Source organism: Lepus europaeus, chromosome X (genome assembly GCF_033115175.1).
Source record: "Lepus europaeus isolate LE1 chromosome X, mLepTim1.pri, whole genome shotgun sequence".
Lineage (NCBI taxonomy): Eukaryota > Metazoa > Chordata > Mammalia > Lagomorpha > Leporidae > Lepus > Lepus europaeus.
This window is the reverse complement of record NC_084850.1, coordinates 68,522,217-68,542,115: the sequence shown is the minus strand read 5'-3', so window position 1 is coordinate 68,542,115 and position 19,899 is coordinate 68,522,217. Positions and strand designations below refer to the sequence as shown.

The 19,899-nt window shown below is 36.8% G+C and overlaps 1 protein-coding gene across 3 annotated transcripts in view; it reads left to right on the top strand.

Annotated features, from left to right (window-relative positions):
• HDX (highly divergent homeobox) overlaps positions 1 to 19,899 on the top strand; it is a 154,791-nt gene that overhangs the window by 14,393 nt on the left and 120,499 nt on the right. For 2 of the 3 annotated variants that reach the window (XM_062183539.1, XM_062183538.1), the window contains exon 2: positions 19,165 to 19,311. The exons of the other annotated variant lie outside the window; for it this stretch is intronic. In XM_062183539.1, the coding sequence (XP_062039523.1) occupies positions 19,165 to 19,311 (147 nt within the window). The remainder of the gene's footprint in view (positions 1 to 19,164; positions 19,312 to 19,899) is intronic. 3 annotated transcript variants of the gene reach the window in all.

Sequence of the window (19,899 nt, the reverse complement as noted above, 5' to 3'; positions counted from 1 at the left end):
GTTTGAGTCCTGGTTCCTCCACTTGCCGTCCAGATTCCTTCAGATGCATCTTGGGAGGCAGCAGATGATGTCTCAAGTGCTTGGGCCCCTGCCACCTACATGGGAGACCTGGATAGAGTTCTGAGCTCCTGGCTTCATGATGACCCAGCATGAGCTGTTGCTGGCATTTGAGGAGTGAACCAGTGAGTGGACATATTTCTCTCTCCATCTCTGTCTCTCTCTCCCTACTCATCTCTGTCTCTTGGTGTTTCAAGTGGGTAAAATAAATAAATAAACATTTAAAAAGAGTGGACAAATATTTCAGAGACAGAAATATTTTCAGGAATAAAGAAAGTCATTCATACTGATAAGGAGATCAATTCTTTAAAAAGAACACAAATACCCTAAATGTTTTTCAATTTATAACAGTTCTGAAATATATGAAACAAACCCTGATAAAATGCAAAATTGTTCTCTGATGCATATACAAAATTGATCAACATAGGCTACATAACATAAAACAAACTGCCATGAGTGGACAAAGAAAATGTGCTGTGCTCAGTGGGTTAAAGCCCTGGCCTGCAAGTGTCAGCATTGCATATGGGCACCAGTTTGAGTCCTGGCTGCTCTACTTCCAATCCAGCTCCCTGCTAATGCACTGGAGAAGCAGCGGAAGAGGGTTCAAGTCCTTGGGCCCTTGCACCCATATGGGAGACCTAGCAGCAGCTCTGGCTCCTGGCTTCAACTTGGCCCAGCCCCAGTTGTTGTGGCTATTTGGGGAGTGAAGCAGCAGATAGCAGAGCTCTCTGTCTCTGTCTCTGTCTCTACCTCTCTCTATAACTCTACATTTCAAATAAATAAAATTTAAAAAAAGAAAATGTGGTATATCTATACAACAGAATTCCATGCAGCCATGAAATTCTGTTACTATGAATACTATTCAGCTGTCAATTGCAGTGAAATGGATGGAAACGGAAGCCATCCTATGAAGTGAAATAAGCCAGTTACAGAAAGGCAGATATCGCATGCTTGCACTCATATGTTGGAGCTTTAAAAAACTCAATAGGAACACAGAATTGTGATTCCTGAGGCTGAGAGGATTTAGAGTGATAAAGGCTTTTGTATCAAAATTGGAAAAGTTGGATGTAATTTATTGATTGGGACAAATATATTAATTTAATATATTAATAATAGGAGAAGCTGGATAGGGAAACTCTGAGTTTTACTTTACAACTTTTGTAAATTTCAAACTATTCTGAAAACAGATATTTACCACAAAAGTAATCAAATGAAGTATGATCTCTAATCATTAAACAATTATCTTAAAAGTCAATAACAAAAGGATATTTGGGAAATCTCTAGATTCAGTGGGTCAAAGAAGAAATCACAAAGGAAATTAGATAATATTTTATAATTAGTAAAAAAAATCACAATTCATTAAAATACGGGAAAGGGAGGTAAATCAATGTTCAGAGGACAATTTGTTTTTATTTGTAGAAGATGAACAGATTTCACATATTTCAAATATACAGATTTAAGAGCATAATGATACTTCCCACCCTAATGATACTTCCTTCCCCCTTGTCCATGCTTCCAACTTTCCCACCTCCTTCCTTATTTTTTTAAAATTTTTACAGTGACATACTTTCAGTTTATTTTATAATCACAAAGCTTAACTTTCCACTAAATAAAGAATTCAACAAGTAGTAGGTAGAAGAACCACTATTCTTCAAGAGTATGGACAATGGCTGTAAATTTATAGTAGATAAGTGGAAAGATTGAAAATTTATTAGGTATTATCTCCTTGAGAAATTATAACTAGAAGAATAAATTAAGCTCCAATCAAGGAGAAAAATGGAAACAATAATCCTAAGGGCAGAAATCAATGAAACAGAGAACAGAGAAACAATAAAGAAATTCAGTGAAACCAAAAGCTGGATTTTTGAGAAAAGACTATAGAGGAAAAAAAGAGAAGAAATAAAATGGTAATATCACTAATGAGGACAGGGATCACAACAAATTATACAGATGTTGAAAAGTATACTTATGATAGCAAAATGATATCTGTAAATATAACAACTTAAAGGAAATGGGCTGATTTCTTGAAAGACGGAAATTACCAGAATGTATTTCAAAAGAAATACAATAACTGATATTTATGTTTAATTAAATAAATTGAATTCCTAAGTAAAAAATCTTCCTTTAGGAAAAATTCATACCTCAATTGCTTCACTGCTGAGCTCTACAGAACTCTTAACAAAGAAACACAGGTTGAATACCCCTTATCCAAAATTCTTAGGACCAGAAATGTTTCAAATTTTGATTTTTTTATTTTAAAATATTTGCATATACATAGTGAAATCTCTTGGGGAATGCACCCATGTGTGGATATTAAATTCATTTATGATTCATGTGTTCCTTTTACATATAGCTTGAAGGTAACTTTATGCAATATTTTTACTTTTTTACTACACCTGCACTTTGTGACCTATGACATGAAATCACATATGGAATTTTCAACTTGTAACATCATGACAGCACTCAAAACATTACAAATATTGGTTTTTAAATTTTAAATTATGAATGCTCAGCTGGTAATGAAAATACACAAGCATTTTCGCGAAATAGAAGCGGAGGTGATACTTTGCAACTTATTTGAACATTTGCTATGTCCCAGGCATTGATCTAGATACTATGGTGTGGAACTTCAGGCCTGCAGGCCACATAAGGCTCCTGAAATCTTTTGGTTTTACTTTGCCAGGGCAATTTCAAGTGGGACTCAAAATTCACTAAGTTTATGCAAGATAATTTTAAACTGATAATTTTATGTGGCCTGCGAATGATGTTATAAATACCCAAATGACCCTTGTTAGCAGCTAGGGAACTAAAAAATTGAATGTTTAGTTTCTCTCCCCCAGAACGTGTACAGTTAAGGATCTTCTTCTGCCATAACCTCACTTCTGCCTAATTGGTTGAAACAGAGCAAAGCAGAGTATGCAGCACTATTTAGACTGTTGAAGACTAAACCTTTCCTCACACTAGAACGAGTAAAGGAAAACTTGGTTTGCTGGCATCTCTTGGTCAATCATTGTTACACAAAAATTGATAGAATGACCTATACATGGAATACCCAAGTCCATTTCATCCAAGAGACCTGAAACTCTACAATTTCATCCTTCCCCCAGCTACAACCCCACTTTCTCTGTGTTGTCAAGAATAATTCAATATTTCATTGAATATCTTTATTTTGCTTATTTGTCCAATATTAAGCAAAATAGATGACATTTCTTCAGTTTATTTAACAATTAGTGATGTAAATTATACTTCATCATAATCATATCCCCAGATGCAGAGGGGCTGATTTTAATCAAACTTTCTTTCTTTTTTTTTTTTTTTATTTTTGACAGGCAGAGTGCACAGTGAGAGGGAGAGAGACAGAGAGAAAGGTCTTCCTTTTCTGTTGGTTCACCCCCCACTGGCCGCTGCAGCCTGCACACCTCGCTGATCCGAAGCCAGGAGCCAGGTGCCTCTCCTGGTCTCCCATGGGGTGCAGGGCCCAAGCACTTGGGCCATCCTCCACTGCACTCCCGGACCACAGCAGAGAGCTGGCCTGGAAGAGAGGCAACCGGGATAGGATCGGTGCCCCGACCAGGACTAGAACCCGGTGCGCCGGCGCCACAAGGTGGAGGATTAGCCTACTGAGCCACAGCGCTGGCTTTAATCAAACTTTCTATTATGCTACTGCTAAGTTATAGTATGTGAAATAAAATAATCATTTTGACTACTAAAGACTTTCACTAGTGTAAAAGAACACAGTATTAAACCCTGTAGTAAAAACCCATATATTAAACGCAGGAAAATCCACGTCACAAAATGTACAAGATGGACCCAAATGATAGGGCTGTGGGTGAGCCTCCCAGGCCTTTCTTAAGAATCTCTGTTCTTTTGCCAGATTAGTAGAAATAAATTAATTAAAAGCAACAAACCCCAGCAAAATTGGAATACTGTGAGGGACTTGCTAAAGCAAGCGTTGACAAATGACAGCAGACTGAAAGGAGAGTGGAAGACAAACTGTAAAAAGCAGATGCAAAAATCTGAAGTCTTTTAATGGAGAAGCCAACACCTTTACCTAATTGTTGGGACATCAGTTAATAAATCATGTTCATAATGATTACCAAGAACTATGAAAGATAATTTACTTATTTTTCATAGCCCCAGTTTTAAAAAATCAGGAAAGTGAATACAGTAGTTTAGAAATATTTCCATTCAAAATAGTTGGGGCTTATAAAAAAAGAAGTATTTTTGCTTGAAACGGTATATGCTTTAGATTCCTAGAATGACTCATTTCCCAAGATAGCTCAGAAATGGGAATCTTGTGGTAAATGGAGAATCTTTAAGTACCTTCAAGCCAAACTATGCAAAACCACTAGACACCGTAGAATTACACAAGAGACATACATTGTCATGGCCAAGGAAATTTAAATGCCAAGAGAAAATGCTTGGAAGTATATTAATACAAATTCACTTCATTTGCATAAAAATGTTGTTTTATTTAAAGTGTAGTTATAACTAAATGTATAAAGTCTTCTGAGAAAGAAAACATGTTCCATGTGATTATTTTTTTAGATTCTTAATCAGTAACATCATCCCCAATGTGTTGGTCTTTAACAAAGATTGAATAAATATAGGTTTAACTGGATTGTAGTTGAAGTTCCTTGGAGTTTAGTATGATCTGTATTTTTAAAAATATAATAGCAGAATTCTAATTCTGAACAAGATGGAGTAAACTCAATACATCCTTTTTTCCTGTTGATTATGGCTAGAATCTAGTTTTTAATTATTTATTTATTTGAAAGGTGGAGTTACAGAGAGGGAGAGGCAGAGGCAGAGAAAGAAAAGTCTTCCATCCACTGCTTCAGTACCCAAAGGCCACAATGGCCAGAGCTGGGCCAGACAAAAGCTACAAGCCAAGAGCTTCTTCCAGGTCTCCCACCTGGGTGCAGGGGCCCAAGCACTTGGGCCACCTTCCCCTGATTTCCCAGGTGCATTAGAAAGGAACTGGATTGGAAGTGGAGCAGCCGGGACTCAAACCAGTGCCTACGGGTCGGCTCCATGGCTCACTTGGCTAATCCTCCGCCTGCAGCGCCAGCAGCCCATATGGGCATCAGGTTCTAATCCCGGTTGCTCCTCTTCCAGTCAAGCTCTCTGCTGTGGCCCGGGAAGGCAGTGAAGGAAGGCCTAAGTGCTTGGGCCCTGCACCCGCATGGGAACACCTGGCTCCTGGCTTTGGATCGGCGCAGCAAATCCAAAAACAGAAAACAGTGCCTATATGGGATGCCAGTGCTGCAGACTGTGGCTTAACCCACTATGCCACAGCTCTGGCTCTGCAACTAAAATCTTTAGACAAAAATGAGAAAGCAATGAACTGAGGATTCTGAAAGTAAACACGATGAGGCATATTGGGAAGGAGATCAAAATTTAGATAAACAACCATATATGAGTAAATTTCCCTGTATTTTTTCCTTTCTCTTGAGGCTTTGACCCAAGGTTGGCTCCATTCCATAGAACTATGGAGTGAGTGGTTCATTGTTGACTGAACCTGTTATAGCAGCCTGTATTTCCATTGGTGGGGGGGGGGATCTAAAGTCAGTCTCAGTCTCTCTCTCCCCTCCTCCCTCTCCTACCCACCCTCAACTTCTCTCTCTTCCACATTTGCCTCAAGAGTAGTTCTAGTAGCAAATCTGTGCTGCATAGCCAAATAAACTCCAAACAAAATCCCACATTTCTGGCTAGAGGATCAGGAAAATTGTCTCATATAGGCTGAGCAGTGTGTGAGGAATCCCAGAGAGGGAAGAACTGGAGAAGGGAATATTTTAAAAATGAGTAAAAACCTGTAGAAAACTCAAACCCAACTTTGAATTACTCAGGAGTGGGAGAGTCTCAAAACAGAATAGCGAGGACTTTGGAAATAGAACTGGCATTGAAATCATCACCTAATAGCACTAGTATGGTGACAGATCCAAAGCAACATAGAAAGGATTTGAAAACCAAACTGACCCTGCCCAAAATGGAAAAAATAGAAATGCAGTTTGCTCCTGACAGAGTCTGTTGCCTGCTGACTGTGTCCCCACAAGTCAACATCTCATAGCAGACTCTAACAATTAATACTCAAAAGAACCAAGATAAACTCCAAATTTACTCAACAAGAGGTGCCAGAGGTTGGACTTATAGGAAATGATGTTAAAGCACCTAGTATAACTATGCTCGCTTAGATGAAAAAAAACTTTCTGGAAAAGAGTAAAATGTTAAATGTTATCAGCAGAACAATAAAATATAGAAAATAACACCAAATGGAAATGATATAGCTAAAAAATTTAATATATGAAGTTTTGAAAATTTGCCATATGGGCTCAATAGAGTGGTGCTGACAGTGGAATGAGTCAGTGAACTTTAAGATAAATCAATATAAATAATTTAATCTGATAAACTGAAAAAAGATGAAAAAAAAACATGAATAGCACCTTAGGACTCTGGGATCATATCAAAAATTGAAGATTTATATCACTCTAGTCACAGGACAAAAGAAAGATCGGTAGAGAAAAATGTTGAAAAAATGACTGGAAAAAAAATCCCATGTTTACTGATAGACAAAAATTTACAGATTCAAGAAGGTCAAGAAGTTTAAAGCAAGACCCACTCAAAGAAAATTACAGCCAGAAAAATCATAATCAAACTGCTTTAAACCAAAGATGAAGGGAAAAAATGGTGAAAGCAGCTAGAAAACAATAGCGTACACAGAGAGGAACAAGGATTTGAATGACTATGGATTTCTCATGAGAAATCATGGAGACCAAAGACATTAGAAAAACATTTTTAAAATGCAGAGAGAAAAGATTTATCAATCCACACCCCAATAGCCAATGGAAATATGTCAGGAATAGTAATGAAATAAAGATATTTCTTGATAAAAGAAAGCTAAGAGAATTTTTGTCAGCATAGCTGCTCTAAAAAGTGTTAAAATAGATTCTTAATACTGAATGGAAATGAGATGAAAATTTGGAACACCAGGAATAAAGAAAGAGCAAAATAAATGGCAAATATCTGTGTAAATACAGAATATTATTTTCCTCTTTTTCAGTTCCTTTAAATATGTATGACTATTGAAAGCAAAACTGACTGTGTTGCCTAGTGTGGCTTCCAATGTATATGGATGTAGTATATTTGATAACTATACCATCAAGGGGGGAAGAAAAAAGGGGTCTGAATGTCTGTAGTTAAGGTTGTGAAATATTAACTGTATAGAAAAAGAAAGGGTGTGCATATTATAATTTCTAAAGCATTCACTTTAAAATATGCAAAGTGATTCAGGCAAAAAGCCAATGATTTAAAACAAGAATATCATTGAATTATTCAAATAATGCAATAGAAGTTGGTAAAGGGTAAATAGAAGAACAAAAGAAATGGACAAAAAGAAAATAGCTAATAAATTGGTATACCTAAATCCAAGCATATCAGTAATTATATTAAGTGCAAGTACTCTTAACACACTAATTAAAAGACATCATTCAATTCTAAAACTACAAAATTAATTTTTAAATATTCCAAATAAAAAGAAAGATGTGGCCGGCGCCACAGCTCACTGGGCTAATCCTCTGCCTGCGGCGCCGGCACTCCAGGTTCTAGTTCTGGTCGGGTCTCCAGATTCTGTTCCAATTGCTCCTCTTCCAGTCCAGCTCTCTGCTGTGGCCTGGGAAGGCAGAGGAGGATGGCCCAGGTGCTTAGGTCCTGCACCCGCGTGGGGGACCGGGAGGAGGCGCCAGGCTCCTGGCTTCGGATAGGCGCAGCGCCAGCAGTAGCGGCCATTTGGGGGATGAACCAACGGAGGGAAGACCTTTCTCTCTGGCTTTCTCTCTCACTGTCTAACTCTGCCTGTCAAAAAAAAAAAAAAAAAAAAAAGAAGAAGAAGAAGAAGAAGAAGAAGAAGAAGAAGAAGAAGAAGATGTTGTAACATTAAATTTAAAATTTTACCTGGGGCCGACTCTGTGGGTTAGCTGGTGGGGTTGCCGCTTGTGGTGCCGGCATCCCATGCGGGCACCGGTTCCAGTCCTGGCTGCTCCACTTCCAATCTGGATCTCTGTTATGGCCTAGGAAAGCAGAGGAGGATGGCCCAAGTCCTTGGGCCCCTGCGCCCATGTGGGAGACCCGGAAGAAGCTCCTGGCTCCTGGCTTCTGATCGACACAGCTCTGGATGTTGCTGCCATTTGGGGAGTGAGCCAGTGGATAGAGATTTCTCTCTCTCTCTCTCTCTCTCTGCCTCTCCTTCTTTCTCTGTGTGGCTCTGCCTTTCAAATAAATAATATAATAAAAATTTACCTATATGCTTTTTGAAAAGAAACCTCTTTAATATCTAAACACATAAATTAAAAAACAAAAGGCCAGTAATAATGATATGCAAGGACACAATGATCAGAACAAAGCTGGTATGTATATACTAGTATCTGGCAAACAGAATAAGCAATAGTAATAGGAATAAAGTGGGACATTTATTAAATAGCTAAAAAATGGTCAATTAATCAAAAAGAAACAATATTTTAAATGTGTATTACCTAGCAATAAATCTTCAAAATACATAAAACAAAATGGATAAAACAAAATGTAAATAGAAAATCAGCACTTATACTTGGAGACTCCACTATTCCTCTTTCAGTAATTGAGAGAACAAGTAGTAATCAAATCAGTTAGGATGTAGAAGACATAAACAACACCATCAACCAACATGATTTGATTAACATTTTTCAAACTGTCCATCCAACAATATCAAATGTGCATGGAACATTCAACTTTTTTAATTTTAATTTTAATTAGTTTTAATATTCAAAATAGTTCATAGCTACAATTCTAGGTATATAATGCATTTGCTTCCTCACTCCCTCCATCTCACCCTTCCACTCTTGTTCTTTCTCTCTTTCTTAGTTTTTAAGATAACATATTTTAAATTTACATTACTGTAAAAAGGCTTAATGCTTCACCAAATAAGTTTAACAAGCAAAAAAGCAAGTAGACCTTAGCTTAGTGGGAATATAGACAAGATCTATAAACAGTTATTGAATGGGAAAAGGACCATTTCAGCCAAATACAGTAAGTTTTAAAGTGAAATCATATAGTGTGTTCTCTAATTATAATTATACTATAAATTAATAACAGAATGATAGCTGAAAATCCCTTAAATTTTAATGAAACAATAAACATCAAAAATTATAAAATATTTTATTGAATGACATGAAAATATATTATCAAAAATTGTTTAATGCATCCAAATCTGTATTTACAAGAACATTTATAACCTTAATTTCTTTTGAAAAAAATTATTTGAGAAGCAGAGCAAGAAAGAGTGATGGACAGAGAGCACATATTCATTGTTTGCTCCCCAAATGCCTGCAATGCCTGGGGTTGGGCCATGTCTAAATCGAGAGCTGGGAACTCAGGCCAGGACTCAAAAGTGAGTGGCATGAACTCAATTGTTTGGGCCATGACTGCAATCTCCCAGGATGTGCATCAGCAAGAAATTAGAATCAGGAGCTGGAGCTGGTAATCAAACACATGCACTCCAATTTGGGACACAGGCTTTTTAACCAGGATCTTAATTGCTAGGCTAAGCACGTGCTCCTTTAAACATTAATTTCTCATAGTTAGAAAAGAAAAAAAGGCCTCCTATCAATAGTACAAGCTTCCATTTTAAGAAAATTAAAAAACGAATAAGTTAAATACAAAGCAGAATGAAGAGAATAGTAAAATAAGAGCAGAAATCAACAAAAATGAAGAAAGAAAAATAACAAAAATCAATAAAACTAAATACTAGTTCTTTTGGAAGATCAATCAAAATGGTGAACTTCTTGCTGAGTTGACAAATAAATAAGAAGAAACAAATTACTGGTATTAAAAAGGAGAATGTTATACTACCAGCAGACCACAAAGGCATTAGAAGAATAATAAGAAAATACAAGCAACCTGATACCTTTTAATTGAACAACTTAGATGAAATCTATCACTTCCTTGACAGATACAAACTACCAAAACTCAGGAACTTTTGGAAGTACTCTCAGATAATCTGAGTAAAAGAGAAACATAATTTGTAGTTTCAGAAGTTTTCAACAAAACTCCATGTTTAGATTGCTTCATCGGTGATATCTCACAAACATTTAAGGAAGAAATACTAGTAACTCTGTGTAATTTCTTCCAGAATATATAAATGGTGGAAATAATTTCTTTTTTTTTTCTTTCTTTTTTTTTATTAAACTTTTATTTAATGAATATAAATTTCCAAAGTATAGCTTGTGGGTTACAATGGCTTCCCCCCTCCCATAACTTCCCTCCCGCCCGCAACCCTCCCCTTTCCCGCTCCCTCTCCGCTTCCAATCATGTAAAGATTCATTTTCAATTCTCTTTATATACAGAAGATCAGTTTAGTATATATTAGGTAAAGATTTCAACATTTTGCCCACATAGCAGCGTAAAGTGAATAAACTACCATTGGATTACTAATTATAGCATTAAATAGCAATGTACAGCACATTAAAGACAGAGATCCTACATAATTTTTTTTTCGAATTGATTAATTTTCTATGCCATTTCCATTTTAACACCCGGTTGTTTTTTTTTTTTTCATTTCCAATTATCTTTATATACAGAAGATCGATTCAGTATATAATTAGTAAAGACCTCATCAGTTTGTACCCACACAGAAACACAAAGTGTAAAAATACTGTTTCAGTACTAGTTATAGCATCACTGCACATTAGACAACACATTAAGGACAGATCCCACATGGGATGTAAGTACACAGTGACTCCTGTTGCTGACTTAACAATTTGACACTCCTGTTCATGGCGTCAGTAATCTCCCTAGGCTCTAGTCATGAGTTGCCAGGGCTATGGAAGCCTTTAGGGTTCGCTGACTTTGATCTTATTCCGATAGGGTCATAGTCAAAGTGGAGGTTCCCTCCTCCCTTCGGAGAAGGGTACCTCCTTCTTTGATGGCCCCGTTCTTTCCACTGGGATCTCACTCACAGAGATCTTTCATTTAGGTCTTTTTTTTTTTCCGTGATATCTTGGCTTTCCATGCCTGCTATACTCTTATGGGTTCTTCCGCCAGATCCGAATGCCTTGAGGGCTGATTCTGAGGCCAGAGTGTTGTTTAGGACATCTGCCATTCTATGAGTCTGCTGTGTATCCCGCTTCCCATGTTGGATCTTTCTCTCCCTTTTTGATTCTATTCTGATTCATTACCTTCATACTAAAATCAAATATAGTACAAGGAACTGAAGCCATAGACAAATACCCCTCACAAATATAGACTAAACAATTCTCAACAAAATAGAAAAAGAACAATAACCACAACCAAGTGAGGTTTATTCCAAGAATCTAATCAGGCTTAACATTTGAACATCAACTGCAATAATGTATCATTTCAAAAGATTAAGGAATAAAAACTATACAGTCATCTCAAGAGATGCAGGATAAAGCATTGGACAAAATTTAACACCCATTCATGGTAATTATAGTACTAATAATAAAACCTCTCAGTTCTCATTATTAAAAATGAAGGGGGACTTCCTTACCCCGGTAAGGAAATCTATAAAAAAGCTACAATATTATCATACTTAACGATGAAAAGCTTAATGCTTTCCCTGTAAAATTGAGAGCAGCTCAATGAAAACACCATGCTGTTGGTCTTAGGCAACTTATTAACAAGACAAGATAGAAAAATAAAAGGCATACATATGAGGAAAGAAGAAATAAACCTATCTTTTTTTGTGTCTGTGATTATGTAGAAAACAGCAACCCTTCAATCAAAAGCCACCTGGGAACAATAACAGAGTTTTGCAAAGTTACAAAAGCAAAGTCAATATATCAAAATCAATTGTATGTTGATAAACCAGCAACCTACATTTGGAAATTTTTGGAAAAAAAATACTATTTGCAATATTACCACCACCCTCCGCAAAAAGCAAGAAACAATTAGATATAAATTTAACAGGATATATACTGGATTTGTGTGCTGAAAACTTTAAATCTCTAGTGAAAGAAATCAAACAAGATCTACATAGAGATGTATTACTCATGAATTGGAAGACAATACTGTTAAGATCCCAAGTCTTCCTAACTGATAGTTTCAATCTCAATCAGTCTCAAGAGGATCTTTTGTAGTTATCAACAAACTGACTCTAAAATTTATATGGGAATGTATAGAAGATAGAATAGCCACACTGAAGCACAGTTTGTTCTGAAAAAAGCCCCATCTGTACTTTAAAAATGAGAAATTCAATATCATCACAATGAAAAACCTCCATCCTATGAAATACACTGTCAATAAAAGAAAAAGCCAAGCCATATGCATAGAGAAAGCCTTTCAAATCATATTTCTGATAAAAGATTTACAAATCTAGAACATGTAGTCAACTCTCCATATTCAGTAAATAAGCAAACTATCCAATTAAAAAATTTGGGAAAGGCAGGCATTGTGGTGTAGCAGGTTATACTGCCACTTGAAACCCTGGCATCCCAAATTGGAGTTCCTGGGTTCAAATTGCCTCTTCTTCCAATCTGGCGATGCACACTCTGGGAGACAGTGGGTCATGTACTTGGGTCTGGCATTGTGCTGCAGCAGGTTAAGCCACCGCTTGCACCAGCATCCCATATTGGAGTGCCAGTTTATGTCCTGGCTGTTCCACTTCCAATCCAGCTTCCTACAAATGTACTTGGGAAGGCAGTAGATGATGCCCCAAGTATCTGGGCCCCTGCCACCCATGTGGGAGTCCTGGATAGAATTGCTGGTTCCTGCCTTCCACCTGGACCAGCCCCAGCTGTTGCAGCCAATAGAGTAGTGAACCAGAGGATGGAAGCTCTTCCTCTGTCTGTGTCTGTGTCTGTGTCTGTCTCTCTCTCTCTTTCTCTCCTCTCTCTCTCTCTCTGCTGCTGCTGCTGCTCCTCTCTGGCTTTTGAATACAAATATATATTTTAAAATTTAAAAATAAATTAAAATTTGGGAAATATTTGAATGAGATATTCCCACGAAGAACATATATGGATGACAAATAAATATTTGAAAAGATGCTCCATGTCATTCATCAAGAGGGAAATACGAATCAAACCACAATAATCTTACATATTTACAATCCTGTTAGAATTACTTTTTTAAGTGACAATAACAATTGCTGATGAGGAGGTGAAGAAATTGAAACATGCATTGAATGCTGATGAGAATGTAAATGTGTACGGCTACTTTTGAAAACAATTTAGCGATTTCCTATAAAGCTAAACGTACATTTACAATATGATACAGCAGTGCTAGTTATTAAGCCTGTTTTCAACTAACTTCAACAGTTTTATTCATACAACAGAACTTGAAACAGTCCAAACGTCATTCAATAGATGAATGAATTTGCTGTAATACATTTGTAGGAATACTACTCTGTAAGCAAAAGGGGAAAACTACTGATGACGCACAACACACATGAACCTTAAATGCACTAAGTACAAAAAGCTAGCCTCAGGAGGCTATATAATGTATGATTCCAGTTATATGGTAGTCTATAATAAATTCAAAATTATACAAATAGGCCGGCGCCGCGGCTCACTAGGATAATCCTCCGCCTGCCGCGCCGGCACACCGGGTTCTAGTCCCGGTCGGGGCCCCAGATTCTGTCCCGGTTGCTCCTCTTCCAGTCCAGCTCTCTGCTGTGGCCCGGGAGCGCAGTGGAGGATGGCCCAAGTGCTTGGGCCCTGCACCCCATGGGAGACCAGGAGAAGCACCTGGCTCCTGGCTTCGGATCAGCGAGGTGTGCAGGCTGCAGCGGCCAGTGGGGGGTGAACCAACAGAAAAGGAAGACCTTTCTCTCTGTCTCTCTCCCTCTCACTGTGCACTCTGCCTGTCCAAAAAAAAAGTAAAAAAAAAATTATACAAATAGATCAGTGATTATCAAGAACTGTTGGCTACCTGGGAAGCAGGATACACAGCAGACTCATAGAATGACGGATGTCCTAAATAGCACTCTGGCCTCAGAATCAGCCCTTAAGGCATTCGGATCCAGCTGAAAAGCCCATGACAGTATTTCAGGCATGGAACGCCAAGACACTCTGGGAAAAAAAAAATGACCTAAATGAAAGATCTCCATGAGTAAGATCCCAGTGGAAAGAACAGGTCATCAAAGAAGGAGGTACCTTTCTCTGAAGGGAAGAGAGAACTTCCACTTTGACTATGACCTTGTCTAAATATGATCAGAGTCGGTGAACTCAAAAGGCTTCCATAGTTTTGGCGACTCATGTCAAGAGCCTAGGGTGATTACTGATGCCATAAAAAAGAGTGTCAATTTGTTAAGTCAACAACAGGAGTCACTGTGCACTTACTCCTCATGTAGGATCTCTGTCCTTAATGTGCTGTACATTGTGATTTAATGTTATAACTAGTACTCAAACAGTATTTTTCACTTTGTGTTTCTATGTGGGTGCAAACTGTTGAAATCTTTACTGATACTAAACTGATCTTCTGTATATAAAGAGAATTGAAAATGAATCTTGATGTGAATGGAAAGGGAGAGGGAGTGGGAAAGGGGAGGGTTGCGGGTGGGAGGGAAGTTATGGGGAGGAAAGCCATTGTAATCCATATGCTGTACTTTGGAAATTTATATGCATTAAATAAAAGCTAAAAAAAAGAACTGTTGGCTAGAAAGGTTGGTTTTAAAGAAGTAGCATGTAGGACATTTTTTGGAATCATGGAACATTTCTGTGACTTATTTGTGGTGATGGTTTCACAATTACATACTTTTTCTTAACTCATAAAATCTTACATAGAAAAATGTGAAAAATTCTCTGTTAGTGAGATCCCAGTGGAAAGAACGGGGCCATCAAAGAAGGAGATGCCTTTCTCTGAAGGGAGGAGAGAACTTCCACTTTGACTATGACCCTATCGGAATAAGATCAAAGTCAGTGAACTCTAAAGGCTTCCATAGCCCTGGCTACTCATGACTAGAGCCTAGGGATTGTCAAATTGTTAAGTCAGCAACAGAAGTCACTGTGTACTTACATCCCATGTGGGATCTGTCCTTAAAGTGTTGTCTAATGTGCAGTGATGCTATAACTAGTACTGAAACAGTATTTTTACACTTTGTGTTTCTGTGTGGGTACAAACTGATGAGGTCTTTACTAATTATATACTGAATCGATCTTCTGTATATAAAGATAATTGGAAATGAAAAAAAAAACCTGGTGTTAAATTGGAAATAGCATAGAAAATTAATTAATTTTTTTTAAAAATTATGTAGGATCTCTGTCTTTAATGTGCTGTACACTGTTATTTAATGCTATAACTAGTACTCCAACAGTATTTTTTTCACTTTGTGTTGCTATATGGGGGCAAACTGTTGAAATCTTTACCTAATATATACTAAACTGATCTTCTGTATATAAAGAGAATTGAAAATGAATCTTGATGTGAATGGAAGGGGAGAGGGAGCGGGAAAGGGGAGGGTTGCAGGTGGGAGGGAAGTTATGGAAGGGGGGAAGCCATTGTAACCCATAAGCTGTACTTTGGAAATTTATATTCATTAAATAAAAGTTTAATAAATGAAAAAAAGAAAAATATGAAAAATTAAAAGCAAACAATAATAGAAGATAAAAAGGACAGCATTAAAATAGTCATGTTGACCAAGAGAAAAGTGTTCAAAGTGTTATGTTAATTTCAGCGACTCTCTTTGCAAACAAAAACATTTGAATTCAAATGTTCAAATATTTAATACTGAAGAGAATTGTTATATTGGCAATAGTGAGGATTTTACAGATTTATTCCATCTTTAAAATCAAGTTTTTCATGAATGATTACTTATAAGAATTTTTTTTTAGTACCATTCAAATTACTTACCAGCTAGGACACTGTTGGGGCATTGATCTGCTTTTAAGTATTGCATCAAATAAATTGGGACAGGGTTATATAGAAATGTATCTGAAATATTTCCATGTGAAAATACAGACAGCCTTAACTGTCTGGAACCCCTAAAGCAATAGTCATCCTAGAAGCTTTTTTTTTTTTCAGCTACTTCTGAAGCAATATATCAAAAATTGTTCTGCTTGCTTGAATAGCACATAGTGAACTAATTTAATCTTTCTTCAAAGACACAAAGTGCTCCTTAAAGTGCTGAGTCCTAAACCTGAGAGAGACATCAGAAATTCCACTCCTGGGTATGATAGATAAACTGAAAGTTTGAGTTGTACTAAACACACAAATATGTTACAACTTTACCGTGCTTTACAATTAAGAAAAATGAATTCACATATCCTAACTTATTGGTAGTAATCCTGGGTGGTAGGCAAGCCAAGTTGTATAATCCAGCATCTTACAGATTGAAAAACAGATGTTCATATAAATTAAATTACTTACCGAATAGTCAGAAGTGGAACTTAGCATTAGAACACAAGTCATTTTATTCTTATGGGCTAGCATCTGCTGAGTGAGCAGCATGATGTGGAAGACTATGAGACTAAGAAATCTTGGAGTAAGGCTAAATGACTTGTTACTTCAGTGTTTAATCTACCGATTAAGCCACTCTTCACAATACAACCAAGTGGACCTCAATTTGTATGGAATCAATGGCTTGTCATTTTCTCTTCCACATTAATAAGAACCCAATTTTAAAAGTGAATATTTTTTGAAAGAAAAAAACCTCTTCTTGGTTTTTAAAACAAATGATTAAGAAATTTGGCTGTCAAAGTTGGCGCTGTGGAATAGCGGGTAAAGCCATGGCCTTCAGTGCCAGCACTGCATATGGGTTCCAGTTAGAGACCCAGTTGCTCCACTTCAGATCCAACTCTCTGATTATGGCCTGGGAAAGCAGCAGAGAATGGTCCAAGTGCTTGAGCCCCTGCACCCACATGGGAGACCCGGAAAAAGCTCCTGGCTCCTGGTTCCTGGCTTTGGATCAGCTCAGCTGCTGCTGTTGCAGCCATTTGGGGAGTGAACCAAAGGATGGAAGACCTCTCTCTCTCATTCTGTCTATACCTCTCCCTGTAACTCTGTTTTTCAAATAAATAAAATAAATCTTTAAAAAAAAGAAGATTTTTGGCTGTGCTACCATTTAACATCTTGCCCCTTCGTAGACCAAGATAACTAGGGCGGGTAGAGATAAAGACAAGGCATGTTACTCAGATGGGGTTATCTTGTGGTAAAGAATGTTTAATTTGAAGGAAAAATAGTAGCTCTCATGAACAAACTGATCCTACTGCTACTGTCTTGAAGGGGAAAACTAAAAACCCTGTGGTCAGGGTTGTAGACTACAGAAGTCTGTTTAGTACTCTCAGTCACTTATGTTTGGCTACTGGTTATCAATGGTGAAAGACTTGCTGTGCTTTTCCAAGGTTCATATCATGCTTGACTAAGTGTAACAGTTACAGCTAGCCAATAAGAAAACATCCCTATATCATAAGGGAAGATATCATCACACTTGGAAATCACCCATATCTTGCACTCTAGGCTGTTTGCAGCAAGAACAGCTTTGTAGAGGAGCATCAGAGCCATTGCCCTGATTGTCCCTGTTAGTGAATTGAAGTTTACTACTCTTCAAACCCATTCCAAAGTAAATTGATTCAAAAATCAGCACGAGAGGAGTTTCAGGTATTTTTACCAATATCTTTTAATTCTTTTACTGATTGTGCCTGAGCCATTTAGGAAAACTAATCCAGAACTGCTAAGGAAACTGACAACCACAATAATAAAAATTTCTTTCCTATGAACTGTGCCTATTAACTGATCCAAATATCCCTGAAAACTTGGCCAGGTTGCATATAAGAGATGTGTACTCCCACATTAGCGTACTTGAAGAGACTCCTCTTCAGAAAGTCAGTGGAGATCTTTGTTTCTGTGGATTTCAAGGAGAAATTCAACTTTGATCTTTCCCTTGCCCTCTCCTACATCTGATTTTTTCTAATCAGTTCTCTTAACATTTTATACGGAGATAGGTGTGAGCAAGAAAGAGAGTCAGGTGTACAAATTGTAGTGGATGGTTGCATGACTGTCTTTAATTTCCTTGTTAGACTGCTATATTTTTCAGCATATTAAAAGAAAGGGAAATTACTTTTTATTTCCATGTCAGTGTAGTTGGTTATTTTTATACACATGTACCAGAAAATTTTCCATTGCTTTGGCTTGTAGTGTTCTTGTTGTTGATGTTTTCCTAATTTGGAAGGGACACTTTCTTTATCAAAGGTTTTCTTTCTGTCAACTTGTAGAAATAACAATTTCAGTGTGACAAGTTTTACAAGAATATGAAATTGCCTTAATCTAATTACAAGTGTTCTTTGGAAAATGCACTGCCAGAATTCATCTTTTTGAAAAGAATTTGACCTGCTTCTGATTTGTGAGATTCACAGAGTTGCTGTCCCTTAATAACAAATGTCACAATCTACTGGCAGAAAAATTGAGTTTTATGTACCTTGTCTAATTATGATACTATCAATTTAACTAAAAGGTACATTGTTTTTATTTTTAATAAAATATATATGATTTTGAATTTTGATTTACATACTGTAGTTATTAAAGCAATTATTTTGGTTTGAATTGCCTAAAACAGGGGAATTTTCACAGTCACTACACCTTTATCTTCAAGCCTTAAAGAAAGGTTTTGTCTTAATATATAAAAGAACCCCTTTATCCCAGAAAGAGGAAAAATAAGAGCCCCCTTTTGTTCCACATGGTAGCTTCTGCCTGTTAAGACATATGCCAGATGCCTGGCTTGACAAAGAACAGTGAGTGTCCCTGGTGATAATTGACCACGTATGGCTACCACCATCTCTGGCTTTGCTAGCCATAAATATTTATTTCAGTGAAAGAACCTTTTTTTCTCCCCATGCACTGACACTAACCAGATAAGAGCTTTCCTCTCTTTTTTTCTTTTCCTTTTTGTCCTTAAAGTTGGTGCTCTTTTTGAAAAGAAACTCAATGTTTGCATTATATATATTTTTCAGTGAGAAGCTGTCTCCCTTTAGCACACAAATTACTGCCCATTACTGGAGATTAATTCACTTAAAGAAATCTTGCAGCTTGGAAGCCCTGAAATTGTATCAAGACATGAAAAGTGTACAAATTCTACACATACCAAATTCTTATTCCAATTTTCAGAGTATTTTCTTTTATTTTTAGATGAATCTACGTTCTGTATTTACTGTAGAGCAACAAAGGATTTTACAGCGTTATTATGAAAATGGAATGACAAATCAAAGTAAAAATTGCTTCCAGCTCATATTACAGTGTGCACAGGAGACTAAGCTGGACTTCAGTGTAGTCAGGGTAAGTATTGAGGTCTTACACTCAAATTTATAGCTTTTTATTATAAATGATATTTGCTTAATATGAAAAAAACTAGGGCATGAAGTCACTAACTTATAAACAACTTCATTTCCCTGCTATAAAATATCTAGTTTTTAACAAATAGAACTAATCATTTAGTATGTATTTGTTTCTATAAATACCTTGAAAACACTAAAACCTTTGCAGTGTAAACATCCTTTTGAAAATCGTAATTTAACTAATATCTTTTTAATCAATTGTCGATCTTATGCTTTCTTTAAACAGCAAATTAGTCTAGATACAGTCCTCCTAACTGGTAACTGTAAAACAGGCATTTACCATGGGAATACTGTGTACCTAGGATATTTTTTGTTGTATTTGAATTTTTCATCAGTCATTTATTACTTTAGTATCTGTGTCTTTTTAGGAAAACCTAGTCTATTATATGAAAACTGAGTCCTTCTAAGAAAGATGCATGCATTTTAATGGGTTAACGAGTAAGAGACAAGAAATCCCAAAGGAGGAAATTTTTCTTTATCACAACCAAGGTTATTCAACTGTAAATCTTGCAAGGCAATGAGAAAGTGA